The 26,882-nt window shown below is 43.3% G+C and overlaps 1 protein-coding gene across 5 annotated transcripts in view; it reads right to left on the reverse strand.

Annotated features, from left to right (window-relative positions):
• LOC147901210 (pre-mRNA-processing protein 40A-like) overlaps window positions 1-26,882 on the reverse strand; it is an 87,327-nt gene that overhangs the window by 51,350 nt on the left and 9,095 nt on the right. For all 5 annotated transcript variants that reach the window (XR_015541218.1, XR_015541219.1, XR_015541220.1 and 2 more), the window contains 13 exons: window positions 24,804-24,856; window positions 24,608-24,665; window positions 24,239-24,516; window positions 14,120-14,207; window positions 10,550-10,657; window positions 10,256-10,324; window positions 9,897-9,974; window positions 9,643-9,729; window positions 9,488-9,522; window positions 6,284-6,389; window positions 6,069-6,149; window positions 5,878-5,970; window positions 5,704-5,757 (listed from right to left, as the gene is read on the reverse strand). Coding sequence is in view for 2 of the 5 variants with exons in the window: in XM_087376313.1 (XP_087232439.1) it covers window positions 5,704-5,757; window positions 5,878-5,970; window positions 6,069-6,149; window positions 6,284-6,389; window positions 9,488-9,522; window positions 9,643-9,729; window positions 9,897-9,974; window positions 10,256-10,324; window positions 10,550-10,657; window positions 14,120-14,207; window positions 24,239-24,516; window positions 24,608-24,665; window positions 24,804-24,856 (1,188 nt within the window). In the remaining 3 variants the exon portion in view is untranslated. The remainder of the gene's footprint in view (window positions 1-5,703; window positions 5,758-5,877; window positions 5,971-6,068; window positions 6,150-6,283; window positions 6,390-9,487; window positions 9,523-9,642; window positions 9,730-9,896; window positions 9,975-10,255; window positions 10,325-10,549; window positions 10,658-14,119; window positions 14,208-24,238; window positions 24,517-24,607; window positions 24,666-24,803; window positions 24,857-26,882) is intronic.

Here is a 26,882-nt window from a genome sequence, read left to right on the forward strand (position 1 = left end):
ACGTCATCAGAGCCCAACAGTGGGTGTAGACCATGGTATTAAAATATGCTCTCATACATACAAATCCACACACCCACACATACTTGAGCATCCCTTCGTAGGAAGTCTTCATACTGACACTCCGGAGGTGAAGGGCAGACTCAGCCATGATGAAGGCTAGTACTAAAGGAGAACGCTGGATAGCTTTGTTTGATAATATGTGAACTAAGGTGGACTTTTCTTCTTCCTTTCATCCCCAGTCTAATGGCCCACGGGCAAAGTGAAATAGCGAATTCCATTGTTTTACACATGTTGAATTGTTGTGTGGCTGATCAGAAGGCTAAGTGGGGAAGATATCTTCCATTGGTGGAGTTTGCTTACAACAATACCGTCCACAACTCCACAGGGAAGGCCCCTTTTGAGGTAATTTATGGTAAGGTTATTCTCCTACCCATCCTCCGGACAAAAAATGAAATTTTTGCTGCCGATCAATATGTGCAAGAACTAGAAACAGGTTTTGAGCAGGTTAGGACAGCAAGTGCCCGATCTTAGGAAAAACAAAAGAAAGCTGCAGATAAGCATCGGAGGCAGCTAGACCTTCAAATTGGGGACTGGCCTCAAATTTGAAAAGGCAAGGCTTTGAAAGATGAAAGGTGAGGAATATGTCTATCCAAAGCTGTCCACCAGGTATTATGGCCCATTTTGGGTCATAGATGAAATCAATGAGGTTGCTTACAGGATGGATTTACTTGAGTATTGGAAGATTAATAATGCATTCCATGTGAGTCTTCTAAAGAAGTGTAAGGGTCTTGAGCCAACTGAACCTATTTTGGAAGAGCCACCAAAAGTGGATGAGTTGGAGGAAATCCTTCAACCAGAATAGATTGTCTATTATACAAAAAAGAGAGGACCAAAAGGCAAAGTTTTCTATCGCTATCTTGGTAAGTTTAAGAATTATTTAGCACTTGATGCCAATGGGTTGATGAAGATTACAGAATATCCACAGATCCTACAGATTATAAGGAAGCCTTTCAGTTGGGGACAACTGAATAGATGCTGAGGGGATGTCACAAAACCATATTTATCCCCGAAAATTAAGCGAAAAATATTTTATATTGACTTTGGTCAAAGGTTATTGACTCTGGTCAAAGAGTATTAACTTCAGTCAAAGTGAACTGTGACTTTTGTCAACTAGAAAAGTTTATATCTTCCTAATTGAGTTTGCTTAGTTGCATGGTGGGGACCCCATGGAGGACTAGGATTAGAATGCATGCATTGGCTAACCTTTAATGGGTGCAATGTGCTCGGTTGTGTTTTATTGATGTGCAGGTGTTTGGAGAGGGCTAAAATCCCAGTTACACGTTCAAGATTGCTATTCTTAGCAAGAATTGCCACGATTGGCAATCAGCTCGCTTCTACTAGGGAAAAGGATAAATTTTGGAGCTGGCTGCTCAGTTGTAACAGCGATTTCGCTGCAGCTTCTTCAGTGTGCTCCAGGAGAGCTCATCTTCGTAACAAACTATTGAAATCCTGAAATAAAAATCTTCAGGCAGGGGGACCTTATTTCTGGCCCCTAGTGTGTGTGTGCCTTGCTCTTTTTCCCCCTCTTTCAGTTCAGTTGGATTCCCAAAAGAAATTCAATCCTGTTCCCTCCCAAAAGAAGTGATCAGATCCACATTTTCCCCTGTTTTCTCTGAAATTCGACTTTTCCTAGGTATTTATTTGCTGTGAATTGTACCAGGCTGCTACGAATTTTGTTCAACTGCTACGATCTAATGCTATCTGCTGCAAATTGAGATCTTTAACTGCGAATCATCTTAGAAGTGCTGCGTTAGGGTTTCTAGGCTGATTACAGATTCGTTTTTAGGGTTTCCAGGCTGATTACAGATTTGGTTTTAAGGTTTTTACAGGTATCTATGACAGGTCAAGTGGCAGCTAGTGGCAAATGTCGTATAGTGCACGTGCATAAGAAAGTCAAAGTTTGGTGTCGGCGAGAGGAGAGGCGGCTCGTCGTTCAAGAAACTTCCGTCAAAAGTCCTTGAGTTGTTGCTAAGCAAGGATACTTAGTAACCCTACCTCGTTATGGCGAACGAATACGTGCTTCTTCCAACAGACAAGACTAGATACTCACAGATTGTCTCCATCTCACTCAAAGGATGATGCTTAGTCTCAAATCTGAGTTGACGGCATAATGCCGTACACTCATCATCGTACTATCTATTGCAAGGGACTGAGTCAAGAGGCAACACACGAGTCGAGTGTGTGGTGTGTGCAAAAGTGTGCAAGGCGGCCTCATGGAGTCAACAGGTGATCATTGAGGCTCGATCTTCCAAGAGTAGAATGTCCTCTAGATTTGTGAAAGACCTGATGAATACTCGAGGGATAGGCTATGCTTGAAGTCGATGTCATGACATCTTGTGTGTGTGGACGGTGTCATGGTGTGTGTGATGTGTTAGGGGATGGACGTACAAGTACGATCAGCTCTAAGTGGCGACGGGGAGACTGAACTAAAGCCCACCCCACATATGGAAAGCAGGTGAATCCACCTGAGGAGGGCAATCGGTCCAGACCCTTGTAAATGATACCTCATGTGCCCATGTCTGGTTGCGAACAGTGCACATGAGGTGGGTAAGGCATCTATAAGAGCTCATGTGATGTAAATGTGTCATAGTGTGCATGCATAAGAGTGCCAAAGTTTGGTATCAATGAGAGGAGAGGTGGCTTGTTCTCCAAAACCTTTGCGAGAAGCCCTTGGAGCTGTTACTAAATAGGATACTTAGTAACAACTCCTCATTCTAGCAAACGAATGCTTCTTTTCTCTGCAAATAGACTCGCATATAGTCTCCATCTCACTCAGAAGATGATGATTAGTCTCGAAGGTCGACAGCATAAAGTCTCACACTCATCATTGCACTAGCTATTGCAGGGGACTAAGCCGAGAGACGGCGGACGAGTGGAGCTGCTAGTGTGCGCAAATGCCAAAAGTGTCCAAGGCAGCATCATGGAGTCAACAGGTGATCAAAGCGGCTCAAACTTCCACAGCATAATGTCCTCAAAATTTGTGATTAGGGTTGCTGCGTCCTCCGGGAATAGGCTATGATCAAACTAAATGTCATGATATGTGGTGTGTGCAAACGCTATCATGGTGTGAGTGATGTGATAGGGGATGGATACACTAAAGAAAAGATAAGTGTGGTCAGCTCCGAGTGTGGTAGGGAGACTAAGAAGTTAGTAATGTGCGAGACGAAGGCAAGGGATTCCATGATGTAGTCAACTTGGCTGGAGGCCCCCGTGTTGAGAGCATGTGAATCCACCCGAAGGAGGGCCATCAATCCAAACCATTGTAAATGAAAAGATAATGTGTCCAAGAAAGAGTGCTCATAAGTGGTGATTGGGACTCATCTATCTGCAGATTCTTGCCTCATCTAGATCAACAAATAATAAATTTGAATCATCTCAAAAATCATGAAGCGGTGCATGTCGCATAGCCGTCCTCACGTTGAAGTCACCAACAAGGACTTCCCCGCGGCTTGAGAAATCCATGATATCCAAATGTAGGGCTACGCAAGGTGAGATCTCAACCTCATCAGGGAGATCTCTGGCAAAATGTGAGTTGTCGGGAAGGAAATAATGAAGAGTTCCTGTCGAAAGGTGCGTCGGCGGATCCTAATCCAAAGAAATCTCAAACGTGTGTCACGTCTCTCAACAACGATCAACCTTGTGAGAAATGACCTATATAGCACTACCACCCCTCCCGATCCATGAACTCCATCAAGTCTCGTCTCAATATGTTGACTCCCGTGACTACCCACAAACCCACAAACTCTAGGCATAGGGAACTCTGGCCTCTTACGAGTCCCCGTATCGAAAACCATATCGCATTCTCTATATGACTTCAAGAATTCCCTAGATCTAACCACAAAAAATTACAAACATGTGGATCTGGGTTTCAATCCTCTGAGTTTCATAGACCATCGCCCCCCTATGCAAAAGAATCCCAGGTGCCCATCGAGGGCCTATCAAGATCCGCCTATCTCCGACCGCTGCCCACTTCCTCTCTGATATCCCACTCCTATAGGAGGGTATGCCTCTCCTCTATCTATAAGGCTGTGAGATCCTCGTGCATATGGATCTCGAGAGCGCTTGTGTACTGCTGCAAGACAGAACTCAATGTCTCTAAGTCGGACGAAAAAAGCATGCTCCTGAGTGGGGTCACATCCTATGATGTCATGCGCACTCAATCCCATGCTCCTCGACTCCCGAAGTGGAAGCCATGAGGCCGGTCACTTGCGAGGGATCCCCCGAACTCTGATGTTGAGAGCCTTACTAGCTCTATATTACAGCTCAAGAATGGTGGACAAAATGCTAGCCTTTGCATGCTACCATTTTTCAACATCCACCCATCTAGAGGTCTCCTTGAGGGCCAACCGCATGGTGGCTATCTACAACTCCACTACTGGCCCACCGCTCGGGGCTGTCGCCACCTAATGGCATACATCAACAAGCTCCTTACGGAGCCATGAAACCTCCTGACTGAGGTTGTAGATATATCTATGTTGTTCAGCCTCTCGTGCACAAAGGCAGTGAACCTCCATGAGAATATGCTCTCAGGCCTTTGAGAGGGGATACGGTTAGAGTACGACGCTGATGGCCGGCTGTGGGAGGATGGGAACCCAACAGTGGGTAGAGAGGACATAGGAGGCTGAGTAAGGGGGATAGGCAATAAGGGCAAAGGGGTGGAAATGACAGAGGACTGGGAGGAGTCGGGAAACATCTAAGAGATAGCTGAGGTGGGGCCGGCCACAATAAATGGATAGGGTGGCTAGCTAAGGGGTAGAGGCGACAAGAATGTAGAATACTATTAGGGGACAAAAGGGGATAAGACGGAGCTCGGACTGGAAGGGCATGCTGAGGCTAGACATTGATGCCAATGCCGACGCCAACGTTGATACCGATCATGATGCAGAGGATGATGCTTGTGATGATGCTAACGCTGAGGCTGCCGCAACTGTAGGCTTCTGCATGGGGGTACAGTCCATTGCGCGTTTTTCGGCTGTTGATGTCAACCACTATCTTCTGTTGGGGAGAAGCAAAGGGAGAGGGAGGGGCTGCTGGGGAGAGCAGGGCTGAAGGGGGGATTGAGGGGGAATGCCTGAGATGGGGAAGGAGAGGGTAGGTCGGGCTGCGATGGGAGAGGGAGAGGACAGCAGGGAGGCAGTGCAATAAGCAAGGAGAGGATTGCAATGGGAGAGTAAAGGCAGGGAGGGGGCAAGAGGAGCAGAGAGGGAGGGGGGGGGGGGGGGGGGGGCGGGCGCTGCTGGGAGGGAGGGTAGTGGGGGGGAGAGAGAGAGAGAGAGAGAGAGGTCTTATGTTGAAAAAACACCAAAATGGTCCATGGGACTAAAACTGGTACATATACATAACAATCACACACATGCGCACACACACACACATCACTTTGATTGCATTGAAGATTAAGAAGATCAAATAAACTTATAGATACCAAGAGCACGTGTGCACGCACGCGCGCGCACACACACAGCACTATAATTGCATTGAAGATTAACAAGATCAAATAACCTTATAGATACCAAATGATCTATAAGTCTTCCCCCCCCCCCCCCCCCAAAACACACACACACACACAGAGCATCTTTTGAAAGAGAAGGCGAGAGAAGTACTTTGAGCATCCACAAGAGCCCCACAGTAAAATGTCAACTTTACCTTTTGAATTTTCTTCTGTTCTTCTTCTTCTTTCTCTAAATCACGAATGTACTCCTGAACAAATCAATAGAAAACATCACATACTCCAATCGAAGGAAGAGACCAGAGTTTCAATAAGGGCTAGCATTCACCAATAAAGACAGACAATATCTCAAGAGCTAAATGATTGACTACCTGGAACACTTCTAATCGATCAATTTTATCCAAGCGAGAGCACCTTTCGTCATCTTCAAGCCTATCAACCACTTTCCTCCACTGGGTATTAGCCTGGGAGAAAAGGAACAATCCACAAAGAGAGTAAGCATACAGTGAATTGTTACCACGATACACCTGTAGTGACCCAAAAGTGAATTCTCAAAAACCACCTTAATGAAGTCACAAGTCTCCAAAAATGCTCTATATTCAATCACATTTTTCTTCCTCTCCTCGCGAGCCCTCTCTCGTTCCTGAAACAATACATTTATAGGTGCTTTAATGATACATATTACTTCTACCCATTTACAACCATGGCCTATATGCAAAAGAAAAAACAGGCCTTTTTACACCAACAAGGGAGACACCTAAAAGTCAAACAACATACTTTACGCTCCAGATCAACCAAGTAATCTTCAAAAAGCTCCTCTCGCTCACGTTCCTTCTCAACAGCATGACACCTTGGGTCCTCAACAAATAGTGCAATCGCCTTGCTGCATAAATTTCCAACCAGCAATAAGACAATACGCCATAGAAGAGAAAAAACATACTATTACGAACCACCTATCTATGGATTAGCAATGTCAATGGCATCTACAAAAACACGTCCAAGGAAAAATCTTGTACACTAGAAGTGCAAATGCTAGTTGCAACAGATGCTCAAATGCTCTAATTCATGACCATGACAAATCTAAGATGCACATCAAACTCTGCCAAAAAATGTTGCAAGCCCTTGAATCAAAAAACACAGCAAACTGAACAAGTAAAATCCCTTCCTGGGATGTAAAATGCACAACCAAAGTTTGCCAAAGAAAATCTGCCCACAATGACAAATACAGTCACAGCCTCTCAAAGGCTTGAAATGCACCACAATGCTCTGCAAATGCGCAAAAATCTGCAAAAAATGGCAAAAGTCTGCAAATTGACTCACTAAGTCCAAAACTGCTTACAAATCTCCCAAATGGTCTTTCAACTGCCAAATTGCATCCGAATGCCAAAGGCCCCAATTTCTTCAAGGAAATTGCATCCAAAAGAGGGCAAATTAACTGAAAGCCCCAAAAATTCCTGAAATTGCAGTTCAAAACCAAAAGCCCCAAATTTTGGGTGCAATTGAGCAAATGTCACTCAAATTTCAAGTCCCCTACAAAAGCGCCAAAATTTCCACCTGCGACGAAACCACCACAGCCAAACAATGACTCAAATGCACAAATGCCTAGCAAAAGTGCCTTCCAAGATGCACCTACAAAGGAAAACTGCTCAAAGTACTAACGCCTCCAAACTATACGGACTGACACTACGGAATTGTCAGTACGGCTAAGTACAACTGTACGGCCCGTACAACCTATACGGATGGCATCTTTACACCTGTACATAAATGTGCTGCGTTGAAGTGTGGACAAGCTGGTACGGTACAGTACGGCGAATCTGTACGAAAGCTGTCAACTGTTGTACGACGATCTATACGGAATGCAGGTACACTAACACTACGGACATCGTGCAGGTACGGACAGTTGTACGGCACTCCAGTAGAAGATGTACGGAATGCGGGCACCCCCCCCCCCCCCCAAAAAAAAAAACCCCCGTTGACTATACTGTTGTACGGACGAATGGCACAGAAGCGTGCGGGGCAGCTAGTACAAAATCCGTACAGTCGTATGGACTATACGACTTGAGTGCGAGGGGACATCTGCCTCCTTTAATAAGTCCCTCCAAAGTTCATGGACGCTACGCAACATGACTTTGAAGCAGTAGCTTAGCCATTTAGAGGCATCCATCAAAGTAGTATCACAAGCAGCTGCAATAAATATTGGCTTTTTTGGAGTTTTGTGAAAATTTCCAAGCACGGATTGCAAACAAACCCAGAAGACTTGCAAAAACTCTGGTGTTTTGAGATCAAATCCTTTTGAGAAACTAAGGCAAGGACGTGAGTTTTGGCAGACGAGTTCACTTCTCTCAAAAGACATTCTAAGTAAAACTTTTTGCAAATAAAAACACAGTTATTGGAACATTTGTCCATATAAGAAATGACAAATTCCTATGGAATTTTCAAAGAAGAGTTTCATCTTCTTTAGAAAGATGGTAACTTTGCTTTGAGCAACTAACAAAAGGAACTTCTTCTAGTTTCAAGGCAACTTTCTACAAAATCTTCCCTTTACATTCTGATAAGATATTTTGAACTCCTAAACTTTCTTCTATTTGCACACAAAATTTTAAGATTCCCTTATCAATAGCTTTTAAAAGGCAAGACTCTTTAATTAAAAAGAGTACAATCGAAATTTTGTGCCTTTCATAAAAAGGTCTCTTAAGTTACTAGAAAGCAAAAATTAAAGTATCAGCTGTGACTACATGTCCTAAATCAACATCAATAAAGCTTTGGAATCTCTTACTTTTACAACAACAAGGTTCTCTAAGGATAGAAGATTTTGAATGCTCTGAAAGCCTTTTACCTATCTCTCCATAGTTGAAAGCCTTTTGTCCTAAAGTTTTTACATACTTCCAAGCTACTGCTTGATGCTTCCAAATTCTTCTCACATAATGAGGGAGAGAATCCATTACTTCAGGCTACTTCAAAATTGAGTTCAAGCAGACCTGAGAAGTAAAAATACAAATCAAGAGTTCCTTATTTAGGTAGAGTTCTTTGCTTTGAAAGGAATCTTTTAGTTTTAAGGAGCGATCCAACGAAGTTTTAAGTTGTATATAATGGAGCTTATTTAGATTCAAATCCTCAAAACAGAAGTTTTCAAAGGTGTATTGAAGTTTTAAAAGAACTTTGACATTATATGTTTCAAAAACTTTTATAGGAAAAAGACCCGGAGACATTAGTCTATCTAGTTTAAGAAGTCTTCTTTTATAGTCTCGAGAAGCAAAAACTCTTGGAACTGAGGAAGTTAAAGGAACTGAAGGAGGAGGAAGAGGAGGAAGAGGAAGTGAGGGAGGCAACTCACGATCAACATGTGAGATATCTATGCTGCCATAAGCTGCCATCTAGGTTTCGAAAAATATCAGAATGTCATGGGTAGACCCAGTGCTTACTAAGTGTTAAAATCCCAACCCAACAACCAAAACTTTGACAACATGAAGGAAGATAACCAAAGAAATACAAAAAATAAAAGAAAGACTAAGCAAACACAAGGTAACAAAAGATACACAAACACAAATACAAGAATTAAATTAGCTTAATCGTTAAAAGCAAAAGAAACATTAATGCAAACACAAAAAAACAAAAGCTAAACTGACACAAATACAAAAATACAAATGAAACACAAATGCAAAAAATACACAAACTTATTTTTTATTATTTACTTATTTATTCATTTGTTTTAAATTAGTAAGGTGTTGGGGGTTGCAGGAAACAACCTGCCTAATCCCCTAGAAATAGAAAAGGGCTTGAAAACCGCTCTTTTTGAAGCAGGAAAAAGGGAGTGGGTGAAAGATGCTTGTTTGATCCCCCAGACGCAAGAAACCATGATCAATAGGACAGAAGGCAGGTATCCAGTATAATCACAACATAAATATCGACATATTGTGACAGAAATATGTGCTAAATTATAATTTCATAAATAAAATGCAGAAAGAGAGAGGAAGAGAGAACCTCCATCTCATTGTTGATGTTAGCTCTTTTGACTCCTGCAAAATAGTGGAGACCATTAAATTTGCCAGTACATCCTGATTCCCATCAACTCCAAAACCACGAAGAAAAAGTCCTTAGGTAAAACTTAATTTGCAAAACAAGAGCCTTTTTTCTACCTGCAGCATTATTACAAACTCTTCTCTTGCTTTTTTCTGTTTAAGACGTTTTTCCTCAGCTTCCTGCTTTTTCCTCTGAGCCAGATACTGCAAAACCCATCCCAAAGATTTTAAATTCAAACCTCAACATTTTGAAACAACAACAATATAGCTTGCAACAAAACTGGATGTAAAAAGAGATTCTAGAACTTCAGAAGCTCACAAGAAACCAAGTACTAGTTCGACAACACAAAGAAATCATACAGAGCTCGGACCTCATTAAAAGCCTGCTTCCGCTCTCCCAATGTTTTAAGAGCACCATAACGCTTGTCATTGATGATAACACGCATTGCCTGAAATAACATTCAATAGACACATAATTTCATACCCGCCAATGCCACTGCACAATATACTTTTCTGTTGAAGAAACAATAAAGCCTCACAAATCCCATTTCCTGGCAGGAAATATTAGTGGAAAATGACAGAAGGCCTACGCTCCCAAAAAGAAACCTCTTTGTCTAAGTCGATGGGTTCTGCTAATCCTTTCTTGGACTATCAAATCAACAAATACTCAATTATATCGCAATTCTATCATCCCTTGATTTGATTTAGCCTCGGCTGAGAGGACACTGACCTGATCCCAAGTCCAATCTGATTCAACATGGACAGCTTCGAGAAGCTCTTTGAATGCATTCTTTGCCTCCTGAAGAGATAGCGAATGCAAATCTTAGGTCACTGAATGCTTTATTATATGTATACAAGAGTTTGTACTTACACCACAGCCATTATATAGAATATATCACTTGTACCGGAAACAGTGCACCAACTTCTCTTCAAAATGCATGTAAATTGGCAACCAAGTCAACCTCAAAAGATATGAAGTTTACACAACATCGCCAACCCAATAATCAAATCATTAAATGCTTACCGTTTTATTAGCATATGTCGGTGCCTCTTCAGCAACTGCAGCAGGTTTGTCATCAGTCAGAGGAGTCACATTAACCTTCCCTGCAAATGGCATTGCTTTCTTCGCCTCCTTCACAAAGAGCCAGGTAGAAAAATAGAGTTTACACATTCACCAAAATTTTCATGTCAGATGGTCAGGACATGACCTTCAATCTACATAAACAAGACCCCTCCTCCCTTCCCCTTCAAACAAAAGAAACAAAAAGTCTACACTGCATGTAGATGAGGAACCCTTTAATTTTTAACAGTCGTTAAAGCAAAAAACAAAAGAAAACGAATATGGCAATGTGAATACACAAATAAAGAGCTATGTGGATATTATGAGCATAGATGCCACTAAATTTATGTCCATGCACAATTTTAAACCCAACACATTTCCCACACTCCAAGGGGACAGACATATCACTCCAGTCTATACAGATGCAAAAACAGAGCATTCCAGAAAGAGATACTTGTCTCACCAGCTAGGTTATCGACACCATAGAAATCTAGGACCAATGGAATCATTATCGAAGGGCATGGTAGCCCTATCGTCCCCTACCCTGTTAGAGTATGCTCGAATACCTAGATCCAGGGTTAATCTGAACTTGAACCCTAAGTCCGTGTTTAGACCACACAGTCCATAGCCCTAAGCAACAACCCTGACTAATATCTGTCATGTCTAGCAAAGCAAAACGTAGGTAATACAAGTTATACAATTGCTTCTTTGAATTGATATTAACCCAACATCTCAACAGAAGCCTGATAGATAGACTCAATCTTAGTCTACGAGCCTACACACACAACAAAAAGCAGTGTCCCATACACAAGAATATTAGCTCCAAAACTCCATGATCAGACTGGATGACACTACAGGATCACTTCAGTACATTTACACCAAAGATGTTGTTTCTTACATTTACACCAAAGATGTTGTTTCTTTATTATACCCACATCAAAGCTCAAGTACCCACCCACCCCCCACGGCCCCAACTTCTTAATTTCCAAAGCATTGATATTCTGCCTCTTACAATATCCAATAAAGCCTGCTGAACTTATATCTAGATGAGCCCAGGAACATGCCCAAACACAACAAATAGTGCAGTTTCAATCTCTTGACAGTCACAAGATTGAAAACCATAACTACATCGTGCATAGCAAGGACTAGCACGGTCTAGAAGCTCGTGTAACAATTTCTAAACGAGTGGACTTGAACCACTTAGTTCCAAGCCTACCTTGTGGGCCCAATGCATCGAGGTCGAAGCAAGGACTCATAGTCTACAGGTTTAGTGGACAATGAATAACATTTGCAATTTCTCATCCGCATTCAACCGCCACTAAACACCAAAGCCATGATCTGTCCTTGGGGAAGGCAATTTGGAAGCTTGCCTTGTGACCACACTCAATTCACAACTTGAATCCTTGCTGAACCAACCAATCTTCTAGCATCTAGATCACCTAGGCCTTCGTAAGAAAGTCAAAGATAACTGGCCACCAATGCTTCCCACCATGGTTGCAAAATCAAAGCCCAACAAGGGGCAATGGAGCTCCTCCCCTGCCTCAATTGTGTCTCCTTTCGTCGGCCGCAAAATCATGACCGATGCCTCAAAAGCTAGCACCAGAACTCTTGGGCGAGGCTTGCTGCCCAACAACTAGAAAGGGGTTGGTCCTAGTGATAGGATCACTATGGGGTCCAGTGACTAGCAACGATTTGGGGCTCTCCAAAGAGGTACACAACTCCTATCATCTCCCTTTGCAAGAGGGCAGTCTGCTTGGAATTGGGACCGAATGGGGGTTAGACGGCCAAGTGGGGACCAGATGCCTCATTTGTTTGCATCATAGGCATAGTCCTAGTGGCCATTAAACCTAAACTCACTAATAAAGACCCCTCTGTTAGAAATCGACCAGCATAGGGTACGCATAGCCAAAGACTGATAGAATAACCCAGGAGCTCACACAGTGTGTGTGGGGAGTGGAATCACAAACTTCTTTAACTTATGTGCATCACATAGATGTGCAGGCTAGTAAATAGACAATGATCCAGCCAGATATAGAAACCACAAAAACAATATATTTCCGTCCAAGGCTATGGACACAATACAAAAGAGATAGATCCAAAGTCCCACGAGCGTGGTCCTTTGGTCTTACCACAAGGTACTTCTACTATCTGCCGGATATCTCTAGAACACTAAGCCCGCGTGCTCCACCTCGAGCGTATGTAGACTCTCTGTCCAGAATGATCCTCTCCATTTTACTGCCTATAGATCAGCCTAGGTGGGCAGCCCTTCAAGCTTAGTCTGCAGCTTCTCCAGGTCTCTTGGTCCTCCAGGGTATAGGCTCCAAGGTGGGTGGAAGTCTGCTCCTTGCTGATTGGCTTCTCTAGAAGATGTGTTATGAGGGCCAGAAGGCCCTCCTTATATAGGGGGTGGATGCCCCCATATGAACCGACCTGGTAGGGGGGCTCAATCTGGCCGACCACACTGCCCCTCCCACCGACCCATTGGGTCTGTAAATCCCGACCAGCAGGCAGCCCATTGGCTGCCCCTTGCTGACACGCCTTGCCATGTGATCTTCAGCCACTGTCACATGTACTGCCCTGCCACAGTCAGAGCCTATTGCAGGCCTATGGCCTGCCCAATGCCCCCACCTGGTAGCTGCTCCTGATCAGCCTATGTACAGCCTGCTTCCAGGGCCTGTTGCAGGCCAAGACCCTGCTCACAGCCCTCGCCATGCTGCCGTACTGCAGCCGTACAGGTCCACGCCTGTCCCGCCATGTTCAAAACCTGCTGCAGGCCATAACCCTGCGCACAAGCCTGCCCAAACAGGTCGCATAAACTCCTGATTCATCCCGCCATGCTGCTCTTCAAGAATCGCCTTCTGCCAGGGCAGATCCAGGGCTATGTACCCTCGCCATCTCTCCTGTATGATGACGCCATTTGATGTAGCCACGAGGGTCCCTCCAGGTACCTCTTTCTTTCTCTGATCTCTGCCCCCATGGCAGCCATGCTACTGCTCATGTGGCATTCTCTCAGTCCCCAGGTTCACCCCCCCCATGCTCTCCTCATATGGGGGCTTACAAATGGGGAGGTGACCTTTCCAACACCCTCCACTCAGAGTCCCCAAGAACACCTCATTAGGAAGGGAGTCAAGGTCCACAACAACCAAGTGGACCTTTCGTGCCCCATCATCAAAGAGTGCAAAGGCATCAAAGAGTGCAAAGGCTACTCTTGTCAAAGTCTCTACTATTCTACCGTAGTAGGCACTAATCTATGGGAGAATGGCTTGGTATTCCTTAGGGAGACCTAGCAACCAGATTAGCAAAAAAACAAAGGAAAGAGTAACTTTAAGCAAAATTATGAGTAAATGAGAAATTTCAAAATAAAAACAGCTTTGTATGTTCTCATCGATACCCAAGCATAAGCTGCCATCTAGGTTTCGAAAGATATTGTAATCTCTAGAGTAGCTATTAGAAAGTAGCTTAACCTTTGAAAGAAAGAGTCTCATAACAAGACCTTAATACAAGATAAATATCAGCTTAGAAATTTCGAAATACCTCAATATCTTGGGCTGATGCTTCTTCAGAAGGTTCTTCTTTAGCCACAATCTTGTTCTCAGAATTTAGCTTTAAGTCAGAATTTATCCTGGATCATAGACAAAGAATTTTGTCAGACAAGAGACTTGCTTTATAAAGCCATCAATCATAAATATTTCATTCATTTGCATACAGCATAATTATGTATGCATGTATGTATGTATGTATGAATTTGCACACATCAAGAAAGATAAACGATGAATATCTACGAATGAGCATTCTGAGATACATACAGTGTAGGTGTATGTGTATGTGTATGTGTATGTGTATGTGTATGTGTACGTGTACGTGTACGTGTACGTGTACGTGTACGTGTTAAGTGTAAGTGTCATCATATGCGCACACAAGTGCAATACGTACATGAATGAGCCTGCATGTGTGCCTACGTGTACAATTGTGCATGTGCATCATGTATGTGTTTGCACATGCGTGCGACTATGCAAAATGCATATGCGGGCATGTGTGTGTGTGTGTGCGCGCGTACGTGAGTGTGTGTGTGTCTGTGTGTGTTTTTTGGACCATCTGGCAGGATCACAACATGCGATATTTTGGGAATCTGTTCTTGCAATCTTATGAATATTTCAGACTCTCCCTACGGCAATCTATCTATGATGCTTGCCATCAAGGAGATCTTCCTCAGTCATGCCTGGAAATAGTTTTTCTTTGCTTTTGATTTCCTGTTGAGGCTCTCTGCTTTTTTGAGACCCTCATGTAAATTTTGCTGATAATATGATCATGGATTTACCAAAAAAAAAAAAAGTGTCTGTGTGTGTGTTCTTTACCCTTCCTTTATATAGATACATGCAGATATGGATGTATATATGTATGTGTATTGTTTAAGTCATAACCCCTGAGTAATATCTTGACTTAGAATCCTCTAATTTGTCAAGCCATGACAAAGAACAGCATATAAACAAATGGAGAATAGAACAGCAAGGACATGCATTTACAGCTAATTGGAAAAGAAAAAGGAAAGCCAAATGCTTGAGGACTCACAACCTGAAAATTCCAGCATCAAAGAGGATTTACGTTAGTAGCACAAACAAGAGAACTAACTCATTTTGCAAGGTGGGATGGAATGTCTAGATGGCACAGTGGCAACAACCGTTCAATACATGTTTCCGATTATCAAAGAGCATTTCAAATTGTACCCTCCTTCCAAGATCAAATCTCTTAATCGATTAGCAAAGGTGCAAGGAGATTAATTTGAGTCTGAACACATCCATGAGAATGAGACCAAAAGACAATTGTAGACAGCCGTGAACAAGGTACAAGAGCTAAGTATTGTGAGGACAAGCAGATTGAGAAGGGGGAAGGTCCCAATACCCCAATTTAAAACCCCCTTCGGTTGTCCCACAAGCTTTTACATATGATGAGTGGAGATAAGAGTAGCACAAGGGAAAATGGAGAGAAAGAAAGAAGGAAGAAAGAAAGAAAGGTTTATTACAATCTACAAAAGGCCAAAAAGGCCTATGAGACCAAGGGACTGAACTTAACATGAACGTAACACTCCAATAGGGAGGAGCAGAACGTGTCTATCACACACTCCATGTGTCGGAACCAGTTCTTGTCATGTCCTCATATGTGTGGTGAATCAATTGTCAATCTGAAATGAAATCAAACGCTTTTTTCATTTGACCACTCCCGTTTCGACTTTCTGAGCCAAGGTTGGGGTTTGTTTTAATATGTGAACCTTGATTCAATCATGAGTAATCTAAGATTCGTGTAGGTCCGACTAGGGTCTTGTCCGTAGCTCAGGTGTCTCTGGAGTATGTCTGAGATCAGCTGCTACAGTCTCTGACTCCTCTTTGCAGGATGCACTCAAGAGGGTGAGAGGCTGCTTGTTGCCTAGATGCCACAATGACGGTACTAATGGGACGGCTGCTCACGCGGCTTGTGTCCCCCTTCCATGTTTTGAGTGATCCAATTAAGCAGACAATCTACAATGGCTTTCCTTAAAAGAAAATTGCACACTCACTCTCCATAACGTTATAAGTACTCTTATATCCTTGAAGAGTGCAAGAGCATCAAGCAACATACATCCAAGCACATTGGTCCTCCACCTCCCATCTCAGAAGGTGTGCAAAGGAAGGCTATTCACATCCGATAGAGAAGAGAGTGGTTTCTAGATATTGTATCTCCAGTGGAGCTTCAATTTTTCAGCCTGATTGTATATACTCATATCTACATTGTTCTTCTATCTCTCTCTTGTGTGAACTATTCTTGATTGAAGATTGTTTTTGTCGGATGTGCGTTGCATGCATGGAGAAATTTCTCACAATCTTTCCACCAGAAAGTTTTGGCAAAGTTAGGAATACAAGACCCGATTCCCATTCCAAAAAGCAAAAAACAAATCATTGATCGTCCCACAAGCTTGCACCCCTAGTGATTGGGAGCAAGGCCATGCGGGGAGGCTCTGGTCCTAGATGATTGCTCTGCCATCTCTGAAAACTGAATATTGCCCTTCTCTTGTGCCTCTGCCACCCTTTCGAAGCCCTACTTTAGTTGAAAGGACTAGCAAGAGCTCAAAGTAGATTAAGGGGATAAGGTGTCAAATCAATGGCTATACATAAAAAAGAAACACCGAAGGGTCTATGAAACTAAAGAAAAGTAGATACAATGAGAAAACTAAGAAGTGGAGCCACTAAGGTGAGCATCCACACCCAAGACTGATAGCTGAGACCATAAAAAAAGGAGAGAGTTTATTAAAGTCCTTTTCAGACCAAAGGGTCTATGAGACTAAAGAGAACCAAAATATAATAAAAGCTAAGGGATGGAGCAACTAAAATGACTCCCAATGCTGATGACAAGAAGAACAAGTAGAGAAGTATACCGCGATGTCTCTACGAGAGGATACACGTAGCCTAGCATAATTGTCTAATGAGAACCATGGGCCATGGGGAATCCCTAAAGGGGGAACCAATTGGTCAGCAGTCCACCAGAGTTTCTGTGAGCACCCTGATCATCATGCATCCTTGCAGAGAAAGTCTGCAGCCAAGTTCTCGCTTCTCCCAACAAACAAAAGGATAGAATCTGAAGAAGGACTTATGGAGCATTCTTGTCTTTAATAAGAGCTGTGAACTCCAAACACTCTAAAAACCTCTCTGGATATTCATTGGGCAATCCGTGAAATCGAGGAAATTCATGAGCCCCTGCATGTTGTACCGGGGACCAAATCCACCAACAAGGAGGATAGAAGAGATGATCTAAGCCTAGAGTGGCTGTAGTAAAGGCTAGCATCATCGAGAGAAGAAGTTAGTGATAGGATCAAGTATTGCGGTCTCTAAGGATCAAGTAAGAGGATGCACATAGCACAATTCTATCAGTCAATAAGAGGCCATGAAAGACCACTACTAACGGGCTTGTCCATAATCTAATCACGTGTGTTGAGTCCTCTGTACACAGTATGGAGGACTAGGGTCGATGGGCAACAAAGATATTGAAAACTGGCCTCGTCAAGGATGAAATAAGTGATGTGATGCGATGCTATTGCTAGTTGCCCTACTCTCCTCCTATGTGTAGGTCAAGAAATTCTCATGTGTGTCTCAGCCTATTGGTGGGGTCTCTTATGTCATACTCTCTTGGTCTCAGCGCCATCACCTCCTCCCTAACTACTGGTTCGTGTCATCTAGGATGGAAGAAATCAGTGATCGTCCTTTGGTTGGGCTCCATCAAGACCTCTTGATCTCATCTCTGCATTTTGAGCAATCGATCTCTACGTCGTTGGGCCTCATAAACAAAAGTCACCACACATCTCCAATCGAAGGGGACTATGCAAGCCGAGCGCGCTCCAAATTTGTCCCTGAATAGGTAGTGGTGTCATCCTCAGTTCTCATAGTGCACAGGCATCTAAAGGCGAAGTGCTCTTCTAACTCAACCTCTTGAATGTCACATAAGGTGCAAACGGGGAGTGCTTTGTGCACGCCCTGACTCCATACACAATCAATGCAAGGACACTCGAAACTACCTAGTCAAGAAAAAGGCATATGGGAGATGGATCCAAGTATGGCCCAAGGGATTGATGAACCCTCCTTTGAGATCTACGTTGAGCTTTACCAAAAGCTCATCGAACGCTAACCAAGTCCCATGCTATACTGAAAAGACGGCAATCTGTCCATGTGGTGCAAACCATCTACGTGCCCGCGCGTACCCCCTCCTCTAGTCTCCCTCTATCGCTAGTATCATAGACGAGAACTCATGACCACCTAAAAGATTGCATTAAACTGAAGGGGAGTAGCTCTGACTCTTCTAGGGGGTCCTACTCTCCTCTTCTATAAAGAGCCTCCAATGACATTTGGAGGCACTCCAAACTTATTAAGAAACACATGCTCTGAAGGTCCACGTTGGGAAAACCAAGGTTATGATCTTCAATACATCCTAGGCAGTAGCAGACCGAGATCGGTTCACCTTCAACAGGACACTATTGGAGAACATGGCATCCAATACCTACCTAGGAGTCCTCTTCTCAGGTCAGATCTTTACGATGAGACTGGCTATGTAGGCCAGACTGAGCAAAGGGTATGCCGCACTCGCAAGACTTGAAAGAGTGTGTTTCTAGTCACACTTTCAAGATCCTAGGACTAACACTAGATCCTCTTGTTTGTCCAACTGGTATGTATGGCAGACCTTTGCGGCCAGACTTATTAGGGGTTGACCGGTTCCAGATAAAGAGTTGCATCTAGGGCACTGAGGCTGGCCGTACATGGCTAGGGTTGGTTCTACGATGTGGATCCCCATGATGGAGAGGTTGTTGAACGGTTGAACTGGTGGTGCTGCTAATGATGACGAACAACAAGTGCTTTACAAATCTAACCCGCCTGGCTGACACGGACAACCTAGAAAGAAAATATTAATAGTGATGTGCTGTGTTGTAATCGGGATGCCACTAGGGGTGAAGAAGAAGAGTCTAACCAGCTAGACACAAATTATGCAAGCTCCCAAACCCATTGTACCTTGTCTTTTTTCCTCCCCCGAATTCACACGACGTCTTCCAAAAAATCCTTCCTCACCAAACCTCTTGGCACTTCCCTCCATTTTACACATGCCCCTTGTCCTAAAATCAACCACTTGTCCTAAAAAATCCTTCCTCACCAAACCTCTTGACACTTCCCTCCATTTTACACATGAACCTTGTCCTAAAATCAACCACTCTTACCCCCCCCCTCTCTCTCTCCTTCGAACACGTCCCCTTTCAACACAGTTAATGACATAGCTTGGGCTCCAATCACCTGATTGGTGTGGAACAAGTCCGAAAGCCCCCGTGAACCCTACCTCCCTCAGACTCCATAGAGGATGTCGGTTTACAAAAAGCTCAGCACAGCCTCCCGCAGCACTGTCACTAAAACTCGCACAGCACCCCAAAAATGAAATAAATTTTCACATGACATATTCCCCCCAGCTGCAAGTATGCAACGCATCCTCAGCAGCTATAAATACTGAGAATGCTTCCTATCCACTTGGATCAATGTAGAAGCTTGTATGTTGAGCCACCTCCTTGTTTTCAAATGGGTTCTATGCATATATTCCTTTGAGCAAAGACCGTACCCCTTTCTATTTTGGCCTTAACAGAGCCACTTTCAAGCTTGGCCATACATCCAAGTAAGCTCACATGCTATAGTGAAACCCAACTTCCAAAAAAAAAATCTGTAACCACTCCATGTAGCCTATTTTTGCACAAAAGAACCAAGTACTACATCAATAAGAACCCCCTTGCTATTCGCACTAGAGGCTGCACCAGATGCATGTATCATATTGAGAGATGCCCTCAGTTCAAGTAGTGTATCTCAGCATGACCAAGCTCTATCCTCCTCAGCAATATGAGAGTTCTCAACACGTACCTGTCCATTGGAACTTTGCTGCTAAATAATCTCATTCAAAATCCCATCATCCAAACCTTTAGAAACATCGAGTACACAACGAAACACATAAATGCATAATCAAGGTTTGTATGGATACATTAGCATTGTTCAAAGTTTGCTCCTTTGCACATATCATGTAAGAAAAAACATCCATGTCCAAGAGACCATCAACAACATCAATAGTGTCTGGATCACAATGAAAAGCACAATTATCTATGTCCAAGTCTAAAGCATCACATGTTGGAATCCTTTCCCTTGATAACCACCTGAACCCAAGGAAGAAGCTCCTTCCATAGAAACAACCTCCTGACACGTATTCAAATAAGAGCCACCTTGCACAGCATGATCACATGTGCCACCTCCCATGAGCTCACTTACTCAGTATGCTATTGCAGCACAGTTCAACTTGGCAAGTTGCTTCTTCCTCAAATAAGCCAACAAGACTATAAACGGCATCATCCTCAAGAAACAACTCCTCATGGCATCCATCATACTCATCAAGTAGATGCAAAGGCAACACATCGTCCATATGCATCATCATTGCCTACAACTTAGGTGAACTTATTCATATTTTTCAAGGTACAAAGCATTGAATTCTATGGGGCACCTAGAGGCAAGACTCACTTCTATACAACAAGAGGGCTAGAGTAGCACTACAGTCCACATGCCTAGCTTCTTCGCTATTTGGGTTCCTCGCAACATGACATTATCTCAATTGTTCATAGCACGCGTTATCCAACATGTGTCCTTATTTCATTGTAGAAAGAAAGAGGCCAAGGAAGAAGGGCAGAGGATGCCTACCATGGAAAAAGAAAGGGGGGGAGGCGATTTTTTTGGAAACATGGTGAGAGTAAGAGAGAGAGGTAGGCTAGGAAGTGGAGAAATGAAACTCAAATGTAGACAACATAGAAGGCTTTCATTCATCCATCATCATCAAATGAGACAAATGAAGTACAAGCCTTTATAGGCTACACACTCACACACTAGCACCAAGAGCATATGGGATAAGTCCCATAGTGACACGTGGCACTCACACATGACTTACAGTACTAGATCTCCTAGTACAACACATCACACGACATCTCACACACTCTTTGGCTAGGATATCTCCAACACCCCCCTTCAAAGCAAAGAGTGAGACCCAATACGCAAGGAGTAGACCAATCCCCCCTCCACCGCAATATTGCAAAGAGCAAGTCCAACTATCCAACACCTCCCGTGTGATAGTGACTTCTCAATTAGCTTGCGGACGGCAAGGGCAAACCATCACTCGTCACCCCCCCTTACTCTGAATTGGGTGGATACCAAAGTAAAAGACAATACATTCATTTTTGGGGGACAACCCAAGGCAGAGAACCTCTTATTGACTCCAAATACATTCAGTTTAGAGGGACAACTCAAGGCTAAGAACCTTTTATCTACCACAACACAAAAACACATAGCATATAGGGTCTAGAGAGCCCAATGGCTTCTCACGAGAGAGGCGTGAACCTCAACTGTAGCTGCATGTATCTCCACAGGGGACTCTTAAGGTTCGCCATGTTCTTCAACGAGAAGATTGGCATGGTGCTTCTCTTGTTCCTATTCCTTCTTCTTAAAGCAATGAGCCTCAATATGTCCTTTTGTCTTGCAAAACCTGCAAATAATTTCTTGTTGGTCTTCCATTTGCTTGTGGAAGCAAATGCTTGATCACCAAGAGAGACAAGAGTGGCTTCCTTATTACGACGGTCCTTCTCAATTAGTAGAGTCACCATATCATCAAACATGGTAGTGGCAAGGCGTAGAGCTTCAAGAGTTTGCTCAAAGCATGATATCTCGTGCATACTATTCATGATTTTATTACCAAATAATGTCTCAAGACGATCCCAAATCTCCTTAGCTATTGACTTGAAGTCCACATGAAGGTTGAGACAGTTGACCAAGCAAAGACCAATGAGGACAATGGCTTTTGGATTCTGATGCTTCCAAAGCTTGCATTGTTGTTGCTGATCAAGTGTATGAACTTTGTCATCCTCAACAACATCCCAAACTCCTTCACACATAAGGAGCAGCTGCATCTTGGTTTGCCATGTGGGAAAACCTTACGAACTTCTCCACGAGCAAGGAACTAGAAGACAATGAAGTCATGATGGCAAAGGCCTATTGGTCTCCATGGAGGACATGTACATATTACAAAGGATCTTGAAAAATCTTCAAATGAAAAATATGTTCCTATCAAGCCATCTATTGGTGGAGTAAAGGCTAGAAGATTTCTGTCTCATCTAGAAAAAAGAAAAATAAATGGCAATAAAACAACATACATATCAAGGATAAAGTATAACTTGTGGAGAAAAGTACACAATGTTGTCAAAGATCATCAGGCAGATGGATTGGCAAGAGGTGTCAAGGCAGAAGTGTGGAAATGCTTAGATAAACTTTTTTTTTTTTTGTGACCAAGCCACCTTTAGCAAAAATGATCAACAAGCATTTGAAGAAGTGGTAAAGAGTTTTGGAAAGGCAATGAAAGAGGCTTGGACAACATGTAACATCACTCATTACATGGTAAGAACAATATCCTATTTTTGTGCATGTTTTTTTAAAAGCAAACAATATTAGTTTTATAAATTCTAATGCCCACTTGCCTATGTATCAAAACAGCATATAATCTGCAATCACCTTCCTTTCTTTGTAAAAAAATACGGATGCCCTACAATTTGGTCCACGCGGGGAATGGAGAAATCACACTACATGGCATGAAGGCGGGCAGCAAGCTGAGATGAAGAACCAGTGAAAGAATGGGCTGGTCTTGGGCTTCAGAACACAATAGCAAACTCCTCGTGTGCAAAAGGGCAGATATAGAAGATGCCTAGTGAAGCTCCAAACATGAACCCGAATCAAGAAACAGCATGTATATGCCCCGAAATGCAGAACAGAGTGCTGCAGCAGGTCCAAACACCTCAAAAAGGCTCACCAGGGCACTCCAAAGTGCAAAAGTGGGTTGCCTATGTGAAAGGCGGCTCCCTAGAACAGCTCAGAATGCTGTAGCAGGTCTCTGATGTGCTGGAGGCCAAGAATCAGTCCCCAAATGTCTCTGTTATGGGCGGCTATGCAGCAACAGCATACAAAACATTGATTTTAGGGATGGAGAGCTGCAAAACGGCCTTAGGGAACATCACGTGCACAAGCGTGCTGAAGAAAACATCAGCCAGCTAGCTATCAAGCTGCCTAGTGCTCCAAGAGAGCTCGAATGGAGGCAGAATTAAGGAAGCAATGGAGGTGGGATGTAGGCTAACAGAGACGGATGCAGGAGAGGCAGCTGGAGGCAGAAATGAGCTGAGAGAAAGATACAGCTAGAGGCGGCTGCAAGAAGAAGAGCTGAGCAGAGTTAGGGTTAGGGTTAGGGCAGGAAGATGATGACGTGGCAGGGCAGCTAGGGCAGGACTAACCTGCTCTGATACCATGTTGGAAAATGGTAGGAGTAAGAGAGAGAAAGAGAGAGTAAAGAAATGAAACTCAAATGTAGACAACATAGAAGGCTTTCATTCATTCATCATCATCAAATGAGACAAGTGGAGTACAAGCCTTTATAGGCTACACACTCACACACCAGCACCAAGTGCATATGGGATAAGTCTCATGGTGACACGTGACACTCATGAACTAGTACAAGATCTCCTAGTACAACACATCACACATCACATCTCTCACACTCTTTGGCTATGATATCTCCAACAGATTTCGTGGGTGCTCTTAAGGTCAAATAATGAACTGAAAAGTCACTGGGGCCGACACCCAAAGGCAACTTTTGCAATGCCCTCCCCCCCCAAACCCCCTCTTTGTCTAGAATATGTTGCTTTTTGGTGGCCTAGAGGTTTATAAAAAGCCTGAAAACACCATGGCATTTTAAAAACCGCCTAAAAAGTAATAATCCACCCCCCCCCCCCGAAAAAAAAACACCATGTTCCGCATTGTACTTCCAATTTGCTTTTCCCATGCGATTTTACTTGCCCTTCCGGCTAGAAACAAGGATAATTGTTTTCATGATTAGTTGTCTTATTAAAGTCAATCCAGCTTCTTTCTTTCGTCTTGTTTGAGCACATGAACCAACAAATGCATGCATGAACTTGCACAGAAGTCAGTAAATAGAGACAGTTTCCTTGTCAATATGCAGATATGAAAAACAAAATCAGAGATGTCGTACACCAAAGGCTCATGTGCACACAAATCCAGCTGCGAAACATACGTTGTATCGGCATTGCCAGCTGATGGAGTAGTATTAACAGCTGGCGAAGAAGCCTCCAGAACCGAACTGGTCTCAGCAGGTGGGGTAGCAGGTTTTGACACTGCAGATTGCAATACCGGCGGCATTGCAGCAAGACCTGGGCTTGGTGAGGCTGTCAACGATGGTGAAGAAGAGACACCAGCCAACACAGGTGCTGTTGGCATTCCAACAGCAGAGACTACTTCAGAGGCTGCTGTAGATAGAGCATTAGCTGCTTTTTCTGCTTTCTCCCGGGCTAACTGTAAAGTCATCCAAGCGACAACACAATCATATAAAAGCTACGGAAAGCAAATTGTTATCACAGTGCACTACCAAGTTACTAGAACAAACCTTCATCTCGTCAGGCATTGTCCATTTTGACTGTTTTGTCAATTTGTTGTAATAATACCTGGAAACAGACATTGGCAGCTAGATAAGTTTCGTGAGCCTTGAATGACAAGTGTTCAGAATGCAAGGGATTTTTGGCTGTGCCAAAGAGCTAAACGAGAAACACGTTGCGAAGTTCATCTCCTTATTGAAAACGTACTTTCTTCCATCAGCTGTGGTGAACTCCTTCCAAACTGTGGAAGCATCAGCACGCTGCAACACCGAGCATGTGTGAGAACAAATTTGCAGAAAGACGAGTGCAGGGAGTGAATTGACTTACAGAAATAACGCTCAAGAAAAACACTGCAGTTCACAATTTCAATTTTAAAGAAGTCTTGCACTGACAGTCTAACCAAAAGAGCCTAACCGAAACAATCTTAGATAGAAGATATAGCCATAGTCCCCTCCAATGTATTTAGAGGAATTTACACCTCAACCCTAGATCTTAGGAGCCAGTGTATACAGTCCTTAGCCCCCAGGGTTACATACCCTGGCCAATACCAGCCACACGGTGGTGTATAAATCACCCAAGATTAACATGGATCAGCATATGAGGTACATTATGCCCCCCATAATTTAAGATCTATGTCCTAATAAGTTTATGTAAATTGCACTTTTATGGCTTGTACACATTGTCTTAAGTTGCGCATCTAGGGGTTTCAACATTGTCTTTTGCATTTTTTAGGGTTGCACACATGGTTTATGAACCCTAATCTTGGTTTATCTCACCCTAATCAAGATTGCCCTCCTTTGGGGTTTGTACAATAATTGTACACTGTAGGCTACTCTCTTGTGCACAGCTCACTCGCTCCCTTGGTCTTAACCTGTTTTTAAACATGGTACCAAAGCTTCTAGACCTGAGAGTCAAAGTTTGAGAGGTCGTCATTCTTGCTCAAAGGTCTAGCATAGCTCCAACCTAACTCATGAGTCCTCGTTTGAGCTCCTTCAATAGTTCAAGGCAAGATGGTTTCAAGCCACAATCCTTTTAGTTTGAGTTGCAGCCACTCTAGTGTTATCAGAAATGTTTCGTGAAACTCGTTTCCCAAGTTTCGTTTTGAGACGTTCCAGGAATTTGATTGGAGTTTTGCCTAGAAACGCACTCTAGTTATACATTTAAAATACATAATATATAAAATACTATATGCATAATTATTAATATATAATGATCTCTCTCTCTCTCTCTCTCTCTCTCTCTCTCTCTCTCCCCCCCCCTCCTATCACACGAGGTCAACCAGGTTATTTGTGAAGATCTATTACAGCTACACACATTTCGGACCTGGCTGGGCCCGAGTGATCTTCCTCTTACATATCACAGCGGAGGGTTTCATTGACCCACCAGGGTACACTCAGATTTACTTACCCCACTCACTGAGGATCTCTTGGGCAGTTCCGAGTCTCTTCACAGACTTCGTATTGATAGCGGCAGAGCAAAGCAACTAACCAAGGAGAGGCGCATATGCACTTTGTGTGATATGCAGGATGTTGAGACAGAGGAGCACTTCATCTTCAAGTGTCCTATTTACTATGAGATCCGTGGGCTTTTCTACTGCCTCTTCAAAGAAAGCTATGGGGTTTTGGCCCAATTCATCTCCTACCCAGACCAACAATGTTTGGCAGGTTTCGTTCATGAGGCACTCAAACACCGCGAGAGGATACTTCAAGCACGGAGACAAGAGCAGACTTTTTCCTTGGCTGATCCCTCTCAGAGCTCTATCACGGAGTTTTTCCAGCCGGATCACATGGACACCCACGAGACGAGGCCTCGACACGACTGTGACCCAGAGTCTGTGACCCGACAGCTCAGATAGAGGGTTGACACATAGATCACACTTGGGTATGGGGAGGCAGCATTTCAGCCTCTACATGGAATAATGCAAAAAGCTTTCTTAAGGCGACACCTTGGTGTCAAACCCACTACTCCATACTCAGTACTTCTGTTGGAAACTTCAAATACATACACTAAGTTTTCTATCCTTCAACAACTTGAGTAAAAATCGTGATTGATCTAATAGCAGTGCATGAGCTCTAGGTCTCATCTACCTTAAAGATCTCAATGGTTGAATGCTATCACACACATAGAAGAGATGTACATTGGCAAAGGTGCTACATGTCCTTACTTCAATGCTAAGACCCGTGCTAGGATGAGCATTCGAGAAATGGAATAACTTATTGTGAGTCTTGGAAAATGTCATCCATTGATCAGAGTTATGCAATACCTAATAGAGGTACAGCAAATGCA

Source organism: Dipteris shenzhenensis, chromosome 6 (assembly GCF_047967505.1).
Source record: "Dipteris shenzhenensis isolate YYH24624 ecotype China chromosome 6, Dip_SZ_1.0, whole genome shotgun sequence".
Classification (NCBI taxonomy): Eukaryota; Viridiplantae; Streptophyta; class Polypodiopsida; order Gleicheniales; family Dipteridaceae; genus Dipteris; species Dipteris shenzhenensis.